The following is a 19,640-nucleotide window of genomic DNA, read 5'->3' as shown; positions in this document are numbered from 1 at the left end:
CTCAAACTAAATCTCAATTCCTGGTAATATAATTGTGCCTAACACATGATTATATAAGCTAAAGTAAAATATCCACCATAAATTAAAATTGTAGAGTTTCTTATTTTACAATTTTAAAAATCATTTTTTCAGCCTTCCTGGTCATGTATACTGACTTTTTATTATAAAGGTTGTTTTAATATTAAATGATATTCTATGACCATCCTTGATAACCAAAATTCTACCACATACATTTTCTTCTGCTACATACAAAGCTCACATTAAATAAAAAGAAGTAAAATGTCCAGAAGACTTCTAATAGGATTTGGGGCTCACATTCCTCTCAGGGGAAAGTCAGTATTCTTGCAGAAAATATGATATACTTTCCTACTTTCTAACAAATAAAACAAATACCAAACCACCTCAATCAAATGAAACTGACTATAAAGGAACACTAAGATAAGTTTGAAGGGGAAAAGGTGTCACAGAAGGCAGACATAAAGTAGAGGGAGAGATAGGGGGCTGGCTGTATACAAGAGACCTTCATGCCTCCAGTACCTGCTGACTTCCACCATATTCACTGTGAGAGTAATCAGTGAGAGAAGCCATCCACCTGCAAGGACCAAGTTCCCACCCTTTGTAGTCAAAGGCCTGGGAATTGGTCTGTGGGGGACCTGGGATGCCTATCAACATGGCTTCCAGCCATATGCCTAACACACATAGGCTAGTCCAACAGTGAACACCAATTGTGATGGGAATAGAGGTTGTTTCCCTTAGTTTTATCCGAACTCCCACAGAAATCAATCATGGACATTTATCCTAATCATTCTTTCCTCATTTCCTAACTTCTGTTTTTTTGGTTTCTTAGCGAAAATCAGAAAACAAAATGCTACCTTTTTAGGGTAAAATTATACATTTTGAACCAAATCAGAGTAGAGGGTTATTTATATATTTCTTGGTTACAAAAATATCTTATATGGATTCTTTGGGCAATAAGCATTTTATAGTAACCATTTGAACAAAATCACATGAAAATAGGAACATACACTTCCACCAACTAATTCATGTTTTGTTTATTCCAGCTATCGACAACAAAAAGATGAGGAATCTTCTCAACAGCCGTAAGTTCCAAAGCCCATGATTAACTGTCTATTTCATAGCAAAGATAATTAATAAAAGCCCAGAAAGTTACAAGTAGAATTTACCACATTCTTTTATGAGGTATAATTGATATAACATTGTATTAGTTTTGAACATACAATGTATAATTATTTGCTATCTGTATTTCAAAATGATCATAACAGTAATACCAAGCTGTTTTTTTCTGTTGTAAACCACTTAATCTTTTTATTATGTTTTATTACTGTTGACATTTTAAGACATTTAAATTTATATATTTATGCCAAATATAATTTTTAGTGTTTTGACTTACAGAATGTGGTAAAAAATTACACAGTATTCTTGGTATTACAGACATAACATATGTAGCTATATTTCTAACATCTTGCATGTGTGTGTGCTAAGTTCCATTGGTCGTGTTCAACTCTTTGTGACCCTATGGCCCATAGCCTGCCAGATTCCTCTGTCCATGGGATTCTGCAGACAAGAATACTGGAGTGGGTTACCATGCGCTTCCCCAGGAAATCTTCCCTACCCAGGGATGAAACCTGCATCTCTATGTCTGCTGCATTGGCAGGTGGATTCTTTACCACTAGAGCCACCTGGGAAGACCAATTTCACATTTTACTTATCACTAATCTTTACATGGACTTCCCAGGTGACTCAGAGGTAAAGAATCCACGTGCCAGTGCAGGAGACACAGGCGATACAGGCTCGATCCCTGGGTCAGGAAGATTGCTTTGAGGAGGAAATGGCAAACCATTCCAGTATTCTTGCCTGGATAATCCCATGGACAGAGGAGCTGGCAGGCTACAGTCCATGAGGTTGCAAACAGTCAGACATGACTGAGCACCAGCACAAACTTTATGTACTCTATTACTAATCTTTTTCAAAACAATATGTTCCATTTTATCCCAACAGTCACAGTCATTTATCCATCACTAAAGTCTCTTGCTTGATCGTTGTTCAGTCACTAAACCATGGCTGATTCTTTGTGACCCAAAGGACAGAAACATGCTAGGCTTCTTTGTCCTTCGCTATCTCCCGGACTTTGCTCAGATTCGTGTCTATTGAGTCAGTGATGCTATCTAACCATTTCATCCTCTGATGTTCTCTTCTCCTTTTGCCTTCAATTTTTCCCAGCATCAGGGTCTTTTCCAGCGAGTCAGCTCTTCATGTCAGGTGGCCAAAGTGTCGGAACTTAGCTTCAGGATCAAAGTTTCTTGTTATACATTTACTATTTCACTTTCTTGAGTCTTGATTTAAATTCACCTTTTTGCTTGTTATGCTGTATCTTTAAGTTACTTTCCGGTTAAGACAACTACATAGATGGTGTATTTTTGAGAAGTTGCATATATCAGAATCTCTTTCCATTGCCTTTATCTTAATGTTTTATAGGATTCTTGGATCATAAATTTTCTCAAATAACTATATGCATATAATTCCACCTTCTTCTAGTGTATTGTTATAGAGCAGAAGTCTAAGGCTGGTGTGATTTTTATTCTTTTAAGTTATCTTTTTGGTTCCTGGAAGAAGGTAGGAAATCTTTATCCTATAACTTTTATTTTTGTCAAGAGATCTAGATGTGTATTTGACCCTGAACCTTGTCTGGGACACTATGAGATTTTCAACTTGAACACTGTTTTTTCTCATCCTGGAAAAATATTCTTCCTTCATAAATTTGATAATTGACTCTATTTTGATTGGTTTGGGTTTTTTTCTTCCTCAGGGACACAAATAATTTTTTATCTGAATGTCCATTTACTAAACTCTATGACAATCATTATTTCTAGTTCCAGTTAAGTTTCAGTGCATTATGAAAGATCTCATCAGATCTACACTCCTGACAACCTCTTACCTCAGTTGTCTGGTGTCACATTTTCTCTTCTCCTATGTGGATTTATTATCTGTTATGACATTTCTGTGATTTCTTGAATTTTCTTGATTGACATACAAATCTTTTGTTGTGTGTACTCTTCTCAGAGTATATTTTCCCCTTATGTTTGGCTACCTTTGTTTTATTAAGGTCATGTTTTCTTGAATATCTTTGCTGATACCCAGCACAAGTTCTGAAAATTTCTGAGGAAAATTTTCAGTGATATGTCTATCTTCTAAGTTTATATATCATCTTATTTTGAGGATCTTAACCATGCCATACAGTTAGATATAGGATTAAATTTGGATTTGAAAAACAGAGTATATGAAAACTACATCAACCGCCCATTTTAGGGCACCACCAGTTCCAGCATTCACTGGTGGAAGGGGCTAAGGTCTCCTCTGCAGACTATTTTACAAGGTAGGTACTGATCCATTCATGAGAGCTCCACTCATGACGTAAGCACCTCTGGAAGGCTGTACCTACTAATACTACCACCTTTAAGGGTTAGGGATTTCAACTATAAATTTGGGGAGTACACATTCAGACCATTACATGAAATAACCACATTTTCATAGAACCTTTCATCTTTCCTGTGTTCCTAGATAAGATGGTGTGCAGGCATGGTGGCTTCTGAATGCATACATAGAGAAAAGAGTTGATGGGTCACGACTGGAAGTTTCGAACTATAGCTTCTGTTTGGCGAGGGACTGGTGAACTATACCTTTATTTCTGGTGTGGAAAATCACAATATCAGTGGCTTTGTCAGAATTGTTAGGATTCTCCACACAGTTCTGGTTCAAAGAAATAGGCTGGGCAGTCCAAGAAGTTTTTTTTTAAACCAACCCACTGAATACTGCAGTTACTGAAAATTACCTCCAAAATGTACATATTTTTTTCTTATCTTTCCTTAATTTTTGGTGATTTTGTTCCTTTTGCCTTTGAGTAATACCATAAGCTCAAATTTTTCATCTTCAGTCTGAGGATAATAACATCTAATAACAGAGAGATAATAAGAGAGTTATTAAAATTAGGGCAAGTGTATGTAACACTATGTACAGGGTCTAGATCATAACTAGTAGATATTATTTTTATTATTATTACCTTCACATTTATTTTTAGGGGAAATTGGAAGAGGAGGCATTAGACTCTACTGATGTGGCACCATATTAATGGAGAAACTCTACATGACAGAATTATAATAAATTTATACATATGATTTCACAACTTTTTAAAATCTGTTTCTGAATAAAACCTCTTTTTAAAAAAGTATATTGTTAATAAAATATAAACATTAATAATTAGAAGGCACATTAATAAAGTATACCAATGCACTTTCAGGTATTAAGGTTGAAGTCTAATCAACTGAGAATTTGTTATCAGGGAATCAGAATATGTTTAAAAAAACCAGTCTTTTTAAATTTTAGAAAAGCAAGATAGTCATTAATATTTAAGATGGTTAAAATTCAGGGCTTTTCAAAGACAATGTACAGATTTATGTCAAGGCAGAATCATGGCTGACATTTAGTGTTGCACTCTCTCAGTAGTAAGAATATAAATTTTGACATAGATCCTTCTAATCCTTCCAATATCCAACTCTGTCTCTTGCCAGATGTGTTACCTTCAGTAATTTATGTTCTTTTTCCCAGGCTGAGTTTTCTCATTTGAAAAGTGTTTTGCTACACATGTATTGAAAACTCTCAGCAGAGGATCTACACATTTTTATGCTCTTAAATTATCTATCTACTTGTCTATTTATTCATCTGTATATACTCCGTACAGAGGCAGAAGTTCACTCTGGTTTGGATGCCTTGAAATGTTGATAAATATTTCTTTTGAACCTCTCTGGGAATAGTAGCACCCCTAGAGAATAACCCCAGAGACCGAGTGCTAGAAATGGGCTAAAGAGCAACAGGTTCAATGGACCCTCTAAGCATCTGCACCCAGTGCAAATCAGGATGTGCTTTTCCCCCCTCATTTTCATGAAAGCAAGGTAACACTTGTTTCTGTGACAGGCTGTGGAATAAGGATGACACCTTCATACATGCCATTACCAGCATTTGCATCTACTGAAAGAATTGTTCAAGGAAGTGAAGCAGCTTTGGAAGGGGAGTGGCCATGGCAGGCCAGCCTCCAGCTCATAGGGGCTGGCCATCAGTGTGGAGCCAGCCTCATCAGTAACACGTGGCTGCTCACGGCAGCTCACTGCTTCCGCAGGTAAGTGTATTAGAGCTCTTGTGAGTCTTGCTTACCCAGTTATTAATTACCATCAATTTAGTGCCTGGGAAGAGTCCAATCTCATCAAATTATCCTCTACTCCACTCTGGATGCACACTATCCCCTAAATGCATTATGGCTGCTCCATGCCCCAATCGAACTCATCCCCTCACTCTTCTCTCAATATATATCATGTTTGGTCTGGTGAAAACCAAACCAAAGAGCCATTCTTGTGGCTCATACCATCTGTTTCCTTGTATGTGGCATCATGAAACTATGCAATCTTTTTCTACTACATCATAAATTATTTTAAAGACTATTATACATGTACAAATTTAAACTCTTCTGCATATTTAAGGAAAATTCAGCCACTTTCACTTTTAAAAAATTATTTCATCTATCCTCCAACTATCAATATCCACCACCACTTATAGGAAAAAAAAATCAAAGGTATCATTTTTGAAGGTCTCCCTTCCAATTCTGGAGAAGGAAATGGCATCCAACTCCAGTATTCTTGCCTGGAGAATTCTGGGGATGGAGGAGCCTGGTGGGCTGCTGTCCACAGGATTGCACAGAGTCGGACACGACTGAGGTGACTTAGCACGCATGCATACATTGGAGAAGGAAATGGCAACCCACTCCAGTATTCTTGCCTGGAGAATGCCAGGGACGGAGGAGCCTGGTGGGCTGCCACCTATGAGGTCACACGGAGTCGGACACGACTGAAGCAACTAAAAAGCAACAGCTTCCAATTATCCAAGAACCATGTGGGCTGGTAAAGAATTCACCTGCCATGCAGGAGACCTGTGTTCAATCCCTGAGTTGGGAAGATACCCTGGAGAATGGAAAGGCTACCCACTCCAGTATTCTGGCCTGGAAAATTCCATGGACTGTATAGTCCACGGGGTCACAAAGTGTCAGACATGACTTAGGAACTTTCACTTCACAGTTGTAGCTCTTAACACTCAGCTATATCACTTCACATACACAGACACGCACAGGCACGCTATTGCCCAAGATCAGGGACACACTATCTTCTTTCCTTGAGGTTTAAACATCAGGGTACAGAGGTTTAAACATCAGGGTACAGACAGTTTTTCCTTTTAAACCCTCAAAAAACAAAAGTTCTGAAAAAAGTCCTGGTCAACAACACTGTTCACACACCCTTTCAGAAGAAACTATCCTTGATAAGTCTAGGTGGCGCTTGATCATCCTTCTAAGGGTAACACCCAAATTGTTCTAAGATGCCTACACCTTTATTTGTGGAGCAGATGTGTAATGAGAATGACCTAATGGATTTAAGGTGATGGTCACTGTCTCATGAAAAAAGAGAAAAGGGATGCACACGTACGTATTTACAACCTCAGTAATATCATCATGCTTAGGTAAACTTGAGTCTCACTAACTTCAAGGCTTTAAGATTTTTTCATGCTCATGTAGTTCTCCATTCTTCATATATTTAAAAAATTTATTACTGATATTTGCTTACATAAATTAAAAAGAAATAAGCTCAGAATGTAAAGTCTTTAGCTATTTAGTGAAGGATACAAGCTATATAGACTGAGATACATGTTCTAGCAGGTCCACTGCCATTTCTGTGTGGGCAGACATATAAAGGGACTGGCCATTGAGTTTGATAAAACAGAGATAACTGGTGATCTTGATAAAATAAATTGTGAAGATGTGATAGGGGTGAGAATGAATTCAAGAGAGAAAAGAAAGATAAGGATTGGATGTAGTGAGTTTAGATCCCACTTTCAAGGAGTTTTTAAATGAATGGGAGCAGAGAAATTTGATAGTCCAGGGTGGCTGTGGATTCTAAGGAGGAATTTTTTTTTAATATGAAAAATGTGATAGTATATTTTATGCCAATAATAATAAAGAGTTTGAAATGATAATGATCCTGGAGAGGAAGGGATCAATTTCGCATGTGATATAATTTCATATAATTGCATAATGAAGTACACTATTGTGAAGGAAAGATAAGGGTACTTTGAAGACAATATCACAATTATCCAAATACTTTTAAAACTTTTATGTTTTTTCCTACAGAAATACTATATTTTAAAAATCATATTTAAGACAAATGTTAGCACCTTTATGCCCATGAAAAATGATCCCAGTCTTTGTGAAACAAGTGTATATAGGGAAAAGTTCTTGACAGGATATCATGAGACCTGGGCCATCTGTCTCTGACACTAACCTGCTGAATATATCATGTACCTGGCCGAGTCATTTAATTTCTGAATCTCAGTGTTCTTATCTGTAGAGCATGCTGAACTGTGCCTATTACTTGAGTCTCCCTTTCTGGTTTTTCATGCATGCATGAAGGTATTTCCATTTTGTCTACTCAGTTGGTTTACAAGATCCTTAAGGACTGAAGTAACATAAGTCTTTGTAATTTCCAGAATTCTAGTTTTCAGATGAATGCTTCATCCTTAAGATTTCTGCTTTGAATTAAACCTTCCTTTAAAGTGTAAATAAGTAGAGCAGCTGAGAGAGGAGACCCCTGCATACCCCAATTCCTTGGCCCCTAGGCTCTGCCTGCTCATCCCTAGGGCAGTACAGAGTACTTTGCAAACCACTGATCTTTCAGGTTTTGCATTACAGTTAAAACTTTATGATTCACCAACACAGTAATCCCGCATGAACAGGGAAATTCCCTTTTTGAATTCTCTTATGTGTAATTTCCTTTTACATAATTTTCCTTTACATAGAGAATTCAAGTTTCTATATATTTTTGTCATTCTTGAAAGGGCTGGTTAGACAAAGAGGAAACAGGTTTAGGGTAGAACAGGGAGTAAAGAGATGATAGAAGGATGCAAAATTTGCTTGTAGTGTAATCTCATAGTAGAGAAATGATCTGTGTTAAGGGAAAGCCTCAAAAATAATAAAAGGGACTGACCAGAGCAGATGAAAAGGTAGTGGGAGCTCTAACAGCACAACAATGAGTTAAGGCTGCTTTTAGCCCTTGAGTATTGGGGCAGAGTATGGGCACTGGGTGGAGAAATAATCCCGTATACACATGAGAGTTTGTGAAGAAGACAAATGACACTTTGTCTCAAAGATCAAGATAAGACTCAGTAAACAAGAGTCAACAGGTTAAATCATAAAATAAGAATGGAGAGAATGTCTCATACAGAAGGAAATACCTCTTAGGGTGATAATGTCCAAAACAGATCAAAATTAATTTCTATATACTTCACTGAAATTAGAGAAAAAATCAAATTTGAAGAGTTCCTAATGAACAAAACTGTTAATTTAATTTAACATCAAAATGTTTAATTAAAATGGCAGAATTAAAATGTTATAAACTAATTGTATACTACCCATTATTATTATTCCAACTGCAGCATGGAATTCCACTTAGCTATTGTATTCTTTTAAATTTTAGAGCTTGTGAAACATTTTAAGAGCTTTCCTACTCTCACTTGTATCATCAGTATTTTAACCTTTTTTACATAAGGCCATCAATTGCAAATTCTCTCGCTATAGGAATTTTTCAGGGACATAATTCCAATAGTTGTGAAGAATACTGTTTCAATTGTTTTTAAAGGATTCAGTTAAGTATCACTAATATTATTCTTTATTTTTATGCAGAAATAAAGACCCAAATAGATGGATCGTTACTTTTGGTATCACTATAACACCACCCACAGTGAAACGAAGTTTGAGGAAAATTATCATTCATGAAAATTACCGTAAAGAAACAAATGAAAATGACATTGCTTTGGCTCAGCTTGCTACCCGAGTTGAGTTTTCAAATGTAGTTCAGAGAGTTTGCCTCCCAGATTCATCCTTAAAGTTGCGACCTAAAACAGGTGTATTTGTCACAGGATTTGGATCCATTGTAGATGATGGTGAGTTGTTCAATGTAATTTACTTAGTACAAATTTATCTTGGGATCTAATGTGCCATCTAGGAGGTACCTCTTTAGACTTTTCATTAAAATGTTCATGCTTCTAATGTGTATGGGATTCCCTGGTGGCTCAGATGGTAAAGAATCTGCCTGCAGTGCGGTAGACCCAGATTCAATCCCTGGGTCAGGAAGATTCCATGGAGAAGGAAAGTATGGCTCTGAGAAGAACAAGGTGCTATGTGTTAAAGTAAAAAAACTAAAAGGAATCATATACCCATCCTTGAGGAGTTCACAATTATTTGGAGCAGTCGTGGGGAAGAGGAGAGTTCTATAACATGGATAAGATGAACAGACTGTTCTGGTTACACTAAGAAGGAACAAAATGCTATGGGAGTACAGGGAAGTAAATTACTACAAGTTGTATATTCGCCAGATGTAAACACTCCTGGCTAGTGTATACTTCATATGCTTTTTTGTTGTTGTTAAAATTCTTCCTAATTTTAATGAGGATATACAATAGTCATAAACACAGAAGTGGTTTGTGAATGTTTTGAGACTAACTTGTGCAGTATTTTTTCCTCCTAACCACTGGCCTTCTTCTCTGCTGGTGTCATATTGTTGATATATCTTCAGCATTTGCTTTGTTTCTCATGCTTTGTGACATTCTAAAATAACACTGTATAGCATAGAGCAGGGCAAACAGACCTGTACAGTTTTTATCCTGGTTTATACTTGAGTAGATTTTGGAAAATCAATGAACTTCTCTGAGCCTCAGCTTCCTTATGTGGAAAATCATGAAAAAAGTCATATACATACAATATTGTGTGTAGTTTTGAGAGTTCAAAGAACTTTTGAAGGTCCACAAATGCAAGAGTTGGACACGACAGCAGCTAAACCACCAACGCCACGTATATGTGTACTGTTTCCTTGCATGTAGACATTTATACCACAGAAAATAAAATTAGGCAATCATTAATAATGAAAAATCTAATGCTTTTACTCCTAAGAATATACAATTCATGTGTCTTCTGAGTCTTAGAAATAGCTGTGTTCAAAGAACATGTTTTTTGTTTTTTCATTTGTTTGTGTAATAGGACCAACACAAAATAAACTACGGCAAGCCAGGGTAGAAACCATAAGCACTGAGGTGTGTAACAGAAAGGATGTATATGATGGCATGATAACTTCAGGAATGTTGTGTGCTGGATTCATGGAAGGAAAAGTAGATGCATGTAAGGTAAGTTCAAAGACAAGGTCAACACTTTAAAAGGAAAGTTTCCATTAATGATTTCTAATTTGGGCCTATATGTTTAAAGAAAAAAAATAACATGAATTTTATCAAAGAATCAGTTTACCTAAATAACCAATGATAATAAAAATTATTATATTGAGTGTTCATTATGCAAAAACAATGCTAAACACTTTCCATACATTATTTCATTTAATATAATGAGATTGACATAGTTCAGTTCAGTCACTCAGTCGTGTCCAACTCTTTACAACCTCATGGACTGCAGCACGCCAGGCCTCGCTGTCCATCACCAACTCCCAGAGCTTGCTCAAACTCATGTCCATTGAGTCGGTGATGGCATCCAACCATCTCATCTTCTAGTCCCCTTCTCTTCCTGTCTTCAATCTTTCCCAGTATCTCTTTTCCAGTGAGTCACTTCTTTGCATCAAGTGGCTGAAGTATTGGAGTTTCAGCTTCAATCAGTCCTTCCAATGAATATTCAGGACTGTTTTCCTTTAGGATGGATGGGTTGGATTTCCTTGCAGTCCAAGGGACTCTCAAGAGTCTTCTCCAACACCACATTTCAAAAGAATCAATTCTTCAATGTTCAGCTTTCTTTATAGTCCAACTCTCACAACCATACATGACTACTGGAAAAACCATAGCCTTGACTAGACTGACATTTGTTGGCAAAGCAATGCCTCTGCTTTTTAATATGCAGTCTAGGTTAGTCATGGGCTTCCCTGGTGGCTCAGAGGTTAAAGCGTCTGCCTCCAATGCAGGAGAACTGGGTTCGATCCCTGGGTTGGGAAGATCCCCTGGAGAAGGAAATGGCAACCCACTCCAGTATTCTTGCCTGGAGAATTCCACGGACGGAGGAGCCTGGTAGGCTACAGTCCATGGGGTTGCAAAGAGTCGGACATGACTGAGTGACTTCACCTCATCTCACCTAGGTTAGTCATAATTTTTCTTCCAAGGAGCAAGTCACCATCTGCAGTGATTTTGGAGCCCCCCAAAATAAAGTCTGTCAATGTTTCCACTGTTTCCCCATCTATTTGCCGTGAAGTGATAGGACCAGATGCCATGATCTTACTTTTCTGAATGTTGAGCTTTAAGCCAACTTTTTCACTCTCCTCTTTCACTTTCGTCAAGAGGCTCTTTAGTTCTTCACTTTCTGCCATAAGAGTGGTGTCATCTGCATATCTGAGATTATTGATACATCTCTTGGCAATCTTGATTCCAGCTTGTGCTTCATTCAGCCCAGTGTTTTTCATGATGTACTCTGCATATAAATTAAATAAGCAGGGTGACAATATACAGCCTTGACATACTCCTTTTCTTATTTGGAATCAGTCTGTTGTTCCATGTCCAGTTCTAACTGTTGCTTCCTGACCTGCATACAGATTTCTCAAGAGGCAGATCAAGTGGTCTGGTATTCCCATCTCTTTCAGAATTTTCCACAGTTTCTTGTGATCCCCATAGTCAAAGGTTTTGGCATAGTCAATAAAGCAGAAGTAGATGTTTTTCTGGAACTCTCTTGCTTTTTCTATGATCCAATGGATGTTGGCAATTTGATACCTGGTTCCTCTTCCTTTTCTAAAACCAGCTTGAACATCTGGAAGTTCACAGTTCACATACTGTTGAAGCCTGGCTTGGAGAATTTTGAGCATTATGTTACTAGCATATAAGATGAGCACAATTGTGTGGTAGTTTGAGCATTCTTTGGCATTGCCTTTCTTTGGGATTGGAATGCACATTGACCTTTTCCAGTATTGTGGCCACTGCTGAGTTTTCCAAATTTGCTGGCATATTGAGTGCAGCACTTTCACAGCATCATCTTTCAGGATTTGAAATAGCTCAACTGGAATTCCATTACCTCCACTAGCTCTGTTCGTAGTGATGTTTCCTAAGGAAGGCCCACTTGACTCTGTATTCCAAGATGTCTGACTCTAGGTGAGTGATCACACCATCATGGTTATCTGGGTCCTGAAGATCATTTTTATACAGTTCTTTTGTGTATTCTTGCCACCTCTTCTTAATATCTTCTGCTTCTGTTAGGTCCATACCATTTCTGTCCTTTATTGTGTCCATCTTTGTGTGGTACTATTGACATAGTACCATGACGTAGTACTATTTATAACTTAGAAAATTAGTCTATTGCTCCAGTTTCTGGGTCAGACAACCTCTTATGCTCTATTGTTATTTTCTTAAACAAATTTGTAGTCAAAAGGCAGAGAAATCTCTCCTCTGAAAAGCACTTTATTCAGCTGTATCATCGTCTCTCATTTATCTTGTTTTTATCTCCCTACCTCCTAATCTCTCTACTTTGTTCCACTCATTCTTTCATGCCATTGATGCCTAAAATAGATTCCACCTTCATCCTAACTTCTGCAATATTGTCATCAATTCATTTAAATACTGGATCCTTAGTTCATAGATCTCAACTTCCAGGGACCTTAACTCCTCCTCAGTCACCTATTCCTAGGGCCACACCTTGAACCTTGTCATCAAAACCTGTTGCATCTCCAATGACACTAAATTCCCAAATCTTCCTATTTAACAACTATCCTCAGTCCTTTCTGCCTGATTTTCAACTACTTCTATTTCTTTGGTCACACTGTTATAATCCAACCTACCAATCCTGACTGCCCAACATACACAACTTATACACATATTCTTTGCATCTCTTCTCTGTTTTATTTTCATTTCTAGCTCTTACACCATTCAATGCACACTATATTTTATTTAACTGTCTCACTAGCCTAGAAAGTGAACTCTGTGAAGGCACTTATTTTAGAGCATCTATTTTATTTACCTCTGTTTCATGAAAACCTCAATCAGTCTTGGCACAAATATTTGTTGGCTGAATACCACCCTTCTTCAGTTTCACAGAGTCTTGTAGAGCACAGCTTCTCTGCTGTTTCACAGTCCATTAATTCTTTCCTTTCTTCCGCTGTTCACTTGTCCAATTTAGATTTCACTGTGATCATTTTTTAAACATTTTTGCTTATACCCCAAACCCACTTGATGTTCTTTGTTCCTAGTGTTTATGTCTGACAAGTTCCAAACCCGGAAGAACTCAGTTATTCAGACTCTCTCTCTGCCTGCATCTGGGAAATCACATGCTCCTGAAAAAAATACAACAGAACGCATGGCTCCAGTATGGGTTCCACATAACAGAGCTGACAACCTTACTATTTTTGCTGCTTTTTCCTAAATCTACCTTTCTCTGAATTCTCCCACCATTCTCCACTTTTCTTAACTTCCAGTTTTTCCTGCTCATTTATTCTCGACTGATGATTCTGTTCTGAATTTTCAAAAATAAATAAATAAATAAATAAAAGCCATGGTAGGGAATTTCCCCACCTTCCTAGCATCAAACATTGCAGATCTGCCTTTATCTGGACCCTTTTCATCCACCTTCAGCTTAGGTCACTACAGAGAAGTTGCCCCTTCACTAAGGATAGCCCCTTCCCCACTGTTCAGATTCCTCCTCTTGTTGACCTTTTGGGGAAATTTACACTAGCAACTGGGCTTCCCAGGTGGCACTAGTGGTAAAGAACCCACCTGCCAATGCAGGAGACATAAGAGACGAGGGTTTGATCCCCAGGAAGACCCCCTGGAGAAGGAAATGTCAACCCAGTCCAGTATTCTTACCTGGAGAATTCCATGGACAGAGAAGCCTAGCGGGCTACAATCCATAGGGTCACAAACAGTTGGACACAACTGAGGTGACTTAGCATGCATATATTAGCAATTGCAGTCTCCCTCCTTCCAGAGTCAACATTTCTCTTGTAACTAAATTCTCTATTCAGATCTCTCAAGTCACAGGGAAAAAAAAGAAAAGCAAATTTTTTTTGACCCATAATGCCTTCAGCTAGCCTCTCATTTTATCTCTTTACCATCAAATATTTGAGAAAATGTTTATTGTCGCAATTTTCTCATCTCTCACTAACTCCTCAAACTGTTTAAATATGGTTCCTGCCTTATCGTTTCATCAAAATCTCTCTTCCTAATGTTTTCAATGAATCACTAACGACCATCAACAACTTGAAGGGGTTTTTTTTTCCTCTTAGCAGTATTTAATACTGCTAACCACTCCCTCTTTATTGAAATATTGTCTTCTCTTGGCTTGTAATAATTTTCATTTTGCATCTCTGTCTGCTCCTTCTCTATCTCCTTTTCAGTGTCCTTGTCTTAATCCCACCCATTACAGGTTAATTTATGCCTGTTTATCTTTTCACTTGATACTTTCTCCCCAGAGAATCTAATTCTCTTTCATAGCTTCAATTATCTTTTTTTTTTTTTTTGCAGATGCTACATAAAATTTTACTTTTAGCCCCATCCTCTCTTTTGATCTCCAGATTTATCTATTCTATTCCTACTTGGCAGCTCCAGTTAGATATTTCAAAGGCACTTCAAATTCAAATGTTGTACCCGATTCTGCTCTGATTCTTCTCCTCAACTAATCTTCTTTCTGTGTTTTGTATTTCTGTAAATGGTATTCCCTTTCATTCTGTTAGATACGCCAAAGGCTAGAAACCATTGTAATTTCTCTTTTTCCCATATTCAAATAACCCCCTAATCCCATGGATTTTACTTCCTTAAATCTCTCTCCACCATTTTTGCCTTTCTATCCTCTCTCAACCTCTCCTCCTCTTCCTGTCCCTTGACACCCTCCCATACACATTAACTATCTAGTTTATCTCTTTGTATTCATTCTTATGATCCTGTAGTGCATTAGTCGAATGAATTTCAGGATGGTTTCTAACAGGATGCAATCTGATCATGTTAACACCCTCCTTAAAACACTTAAATCTTCAATGCTTTACCTTTATTTTTCTCTTATGATAAAAACTTCTTAAAAAGACCCATAGGACTTTATATAGAATAGTCTCTCTTTACTGCTATGGCCTCATTCTGTACCACTTGCCCACTTGCTGTCCTCTCTCCAGTCTCCTATTTCTACAAGCCTTTGTATATGCCAGGCTGCTTCATGCCACAGAGCATTTGTCATGCTTCCCTCTGTCTAAAACGCATTTCATTCATGCCTTGCTTTTCACGATTTACTCCTCTTCCTTCAGCTATTAGATTGATTACATTTCACCAAGGGAAATATCCCTAACCTCCCTGCCTAGTCAAATCCCCCTATTTTATGTCTCCATAGCACTCATAACAGTTGTCATTTGCATATTTGTAGGCTTATTTCATATTGTTTTTTTTCTTATCCTAAATGTCAAGCTCTATGAGCATAGGGACAGTTCATTTTTGGTCATTGTTAATCCTCAATGCCCATCAAAATGCCTGAGACATGTAGTGAAGTGTTAGGTCATTCAGTTGTGTCCAACTCTTTGCAATCCCATGTGCTGTAGCCCCCCAGGCTCCTCTGTCCATGGAGTTCTCCAGGCAAGAATACTGGAGTAGGTAGCCACTCCCTTCTCCAGGGGATACTCCTGACCCAAGCGTCCTCAATACCCAGGGGTCTCCTGCATTGCAGGCAGATTCTTTACCATCTGAGCCACCAAGGAAGCCCTGTGACACATAGTAGGAACTCAATAAATAGTTGATAAAAGAAAAAACAAATGAAGCAAGTGGGAGAGGCACAGAGAATTTATTCTGTGTATCTTACCTAAGATCACACAACAAGTAATTAATAGAGCTGGACCTGAAACTTGGGCAGTTCAACTACTGAGATCACAATTTTAACCTCGATACTTGCATCTATTTATTTGCATAATCTTCTCTGATCCAAAAGAGATTTAAGAAGGCTTATATAAAATTCAGAAAGCAAACATAAGATAGAAATAGGTAAGTGAAAGAAAAGAAAGCCAGAGCTAACATACTCAGAAGAGATCACAGAAAATTGCTGCTGCTGCTAAGCTGCTTCAGTTGTGTCCGTCTTTGTGCGACACAGATGGCAGCCCACCAGGCTCCTCTGTCCCCAGGATTCTCCAGGCAAGAATACTTGAGTGGGTTGCCATTTCCTTCTCCAATGCATGCATGCATGCTAAGTCGTTTCAGTCGTGTCTGACCCTGCGCAACTATATGGACAGCAGCCCACCAGGCTCCACCATCCACAGGATTCTCTAGGCAATAATACTGGAGTGGGTTGCCATTTCCTTCAATGTACAAATACTAACCTCATATTAAATATTTTAGATAAATGCTTACTAAATCATGCTTAAAGTGTCTAATAAAACTAGCAAAAAATATATGTATGCTGAAGCATAAATAATGTAGCCATTCCATATTAATTAGTATTGGTCTTTCTAGAAAATAATTTACTTAATAATTTAGCACAAAATTTTAACTCAGTCAAGAGAACCATCATATAATCTGTCTCTAATTTGGTTGCACGTTCTATGTAACTGTTTCCATTTTTCCTCTGGAAGAGAGATGATTGCAGTGATTGTCTTACTGAATTAGAGTTAACAATCTCAATGTTTTTTTTTTCTCTAGGGAGATTCTGGTGGACCTTTGGTTTATGAAAATCATGAAATCTGGTACCTTGTTGGTATAGTAAGTTGGGGACAATCATGTGCTCTTCCCAAAAAACCTGGGGTCTACACAAGAGTGTCTCAGTATCGAGACTGGATTGCCTCCAAGACTGGTATCTAGTGTGAACTGATCCTGAATTTTACACATCGCACATAGAGCTAAAACTCCTGCATATTATGTATTATTTATATTCTTGTGGTTTTGATCAGTTCTTTTGCTGAATGTCAAGAAGTCCTTCAGAGGTGGAGCAATCTAATATCATGAGGTGAACTTTGTGTATATGGGACAGAAATCTTTCTCTACCCTAAGGGAAAAATATACAGCAAATGACAGGTAGCACCAACTCCTCACTCACATGGGAAATTGTGATCCTACTAATCAGATGAATATTTACATATACTTTCCTTCCATTGAAGATGGGAACATCATTTTCCAGAGGATATGAAGAGCTGCCAGGGCTCTCAAAATCTTACTTCATATATTACCTGGAGCACTTGGAATTCATCTAGCAAAATATCAAACAGCAACCATCCTTGAGGATTCAGGGCTCCAGCATTCTAGGACTGATTACTGGACCTTCAATGGCTTGAATGGAGTGTGTGAGATTTGCAATATAACTTGAATTCTAACCTGTGTTTACAAATAATAATACAGAGCATTATCATTACCCATGAGAATTGCCATTTAAAAGGTGTTTAAATATATCTGAACTTGCTATTAACATTAGGTTATACACATCAGTGCTAGCTTCAGGATGCATGTTGTATTGTTAATAAGCATTTCTGGTTTATTCTTTAACAACATCTTTCCACTCACACATTTGAAGCTAGACTGAAAAGGAGACAACTCTTGGGAGCACTTTTTCATGGATATAAGGAGGCTAAAAAGAACCAATGGAACCTAGGCCATCAGAGATGTTTCAAATAATTACTAACAAAACAAGCACTCTTTAGATTTTTGGTGGAATGAGACATCCAATTATCATTTGCTGCTGCTGCTGCTTCTAAATCGCTTCAGTCGTGTCCGACTCTATGCGACCCCATAGAAGGCAGCCCCAGCAGGCTCCCCCGTCCCTGGGATTCTCCAGGCAAGAATTATCATTTAAATATATCTATCTATATCATATACAGTGCTTTTATAAGTCTTAAATTCTCTGACAAGTCAGATGTCTACTAGAATGTCAGGTTAGGAAATCTGATTTGTGCAATACTTGGCACAGTGTCTGGCATATATTATACACTATATAAAAGTTTGTTATAATGGGAAGGAATGTCTTTATGAGTTTTAAAGTAAATTAACTTAATTTGTTCAATAAATGAATGAAATGGGGCTTAAACCAGCCCCGGGTCTACTGGGAGAGAGCACAGGCTTAGAATCAGACTGCTTGAGCTTGAATGTTGACTCTGACGTGTATAAACTATGGGTCCTTAACATCTCTGCATTAGCACTTTCATCTCTACAGTGAGAATAAAAATGGTACCTACCTCATATCATTATGAGGATTAAATGCATTCATACAGGTAAATTACTTGGAAGAGTGTGTTTACACAGCGGGCTCTCAATATGGACTATGTGTCATGCCGTGTGCGCATGCTCAGTTGTATCTATCTCTGTGACCCCATGGACTGAAGCCCGCCAGGCTCCTCTGTCCATGGAATTTTCCAGGCAAGAATACTGGAATGGGTTGCTGTTTCTTATTCCAGGGGGATCTTCCTGACCCAGGGATAGAACCCATGTCTCCTACACTGACAGGTCGGTTCTTTACCACTGAGCCACCTGGGAAGCATGTATATAGATTAGCTGCTATGAATTATTATTAATGTGCTTTGGACTCAATAAAACAATATACTTTTTAAAAATTGTACCTTGCTTCTTTAAAATCATGTAATTGATTTCAGAATAGTTTAAATTACATTGTAAAAAATTAGGTGAATTACTAGGTTTTCAAAATCAGTTTTGTATGCTTCAGTAATGTATGTCTAACCAAGTCTGTTTATACACAAGTAGTCATAAGATGCTTGTCATCTGTCATCAGGGCTATGGCCACAGAGATGCAGCTGGATTCACACTCAGGTTCCAAACGTGAGGTCTCAAATTCTAGACTTGTTGCTCTGATTTATCTAAGAAAAATCTAGCCTCTTAGTTTCTTTAATGATCGAAACTTTAAATTTGCATGTATGTGTGTTATATGTAATGTATATGTAAACAAGATAAATGTAACTAAACAACTCCTAGTCATTTAATATAAATGTTAAGATATAATAGACACAAGATGGTTATTCATACATACTTCCTTTTTGAAAACAAAAAATCACCAAATTTCTGATCTGATGACTCCTAGCAACTAAATATCAACAGAAAAAGCAGAATAAAAATTTAAATCCTTATGCTTCCTTTTATATGTAGAGATACAGCCAAAACTTTTTGGCAAATATTTAGCATATTCAAAATCTGTTTGATTGATGATGTACCTTCTTTATATTAAAGCCTAACACAGCCTTTGGTAGACAAAAGAAAACAGATCTGTATAGATTGGATGGATATGTGCTTTTGTGTACCTATATTTTTATTTCAGAAGACTGTGACTACTCTTTGCATATAAATATCTGTGAAACTACATATACTTATTTAAATTATAATACAGTTAACTTAATTCAGCCCAATGACATTTTGACACATATGAGAGGAATAAATGCAATAGACTATAAAAATCTGAGAAATGGAAAAGCAGATTTAAAAAATAGATTTATATATACTATTTCTAGTTTGATTCTGATCTGTTGTGTGGTGATACGAGGATCATGCAATAGCTTTTCCTCATGTTTTCCATCTACTATATGGGACATTGGGTGATCTAGCTC

At 37.5% G+C, this 19,640-nt stretch overlaps 1 protein-coding gene across 1 annotated transcript in view; it reads left to right on the top strand.

Annotated features, from left to right (window-relative positions):
* Window positions 1-17,760, top strand: part of LOC120861597 (transmembrane protease serine 11F-like) — a 46,282-nt gene extending 28,522 nt beyond the window's left edge. The window contains exons 6-10 of the mRNA XM_040237321.1: window positions 1,062-1,100; window positions 4,990-5,191; window positions 8,792-9,051; window positions 10,145-10,287; window positions 16,741-17,760. Coding sequence (XP_040093255.1) covers window positions 1,062-1,100; window positions 4,990-5,191; window positions 8,792-9,051; window positions 10,145-10,287; window positions 16,741-16,899 — 803 coding nt within the window. The 3' untranslated portion in view covers window positions 16,900-17,760. The remainder of the gene's footprint in view (window positions 1-1,061; window positions 1,101-4,989; window positions 5,192-8,791; window positions 9,052-10,144; window positions 10,288-16,740) is intronic.
* Window positions 17,761-19,640: the final 1,880 nt, after the last annotated feature.

Source organism: Oryx dammah, unplaced genomic scaffold (assembly GCF_014754425.2).
Source record: "Oryx dammah isolate SB20612 unplaced genomic scaffold, SCBI_Odam_1.1 HiC_scaffold_3, whole genome shotgun sequence".
Lineage (NCBI taxonomy): Eukaryota > Metazoa > Chordata > Mammalia > Artiodactyla > Bovidae > Oryx > Oryx dammah.
Note: the sequence above shows the minus strand (reverse complement) of the source record. Positions and strands in the feature narration are given on the sequence as shown.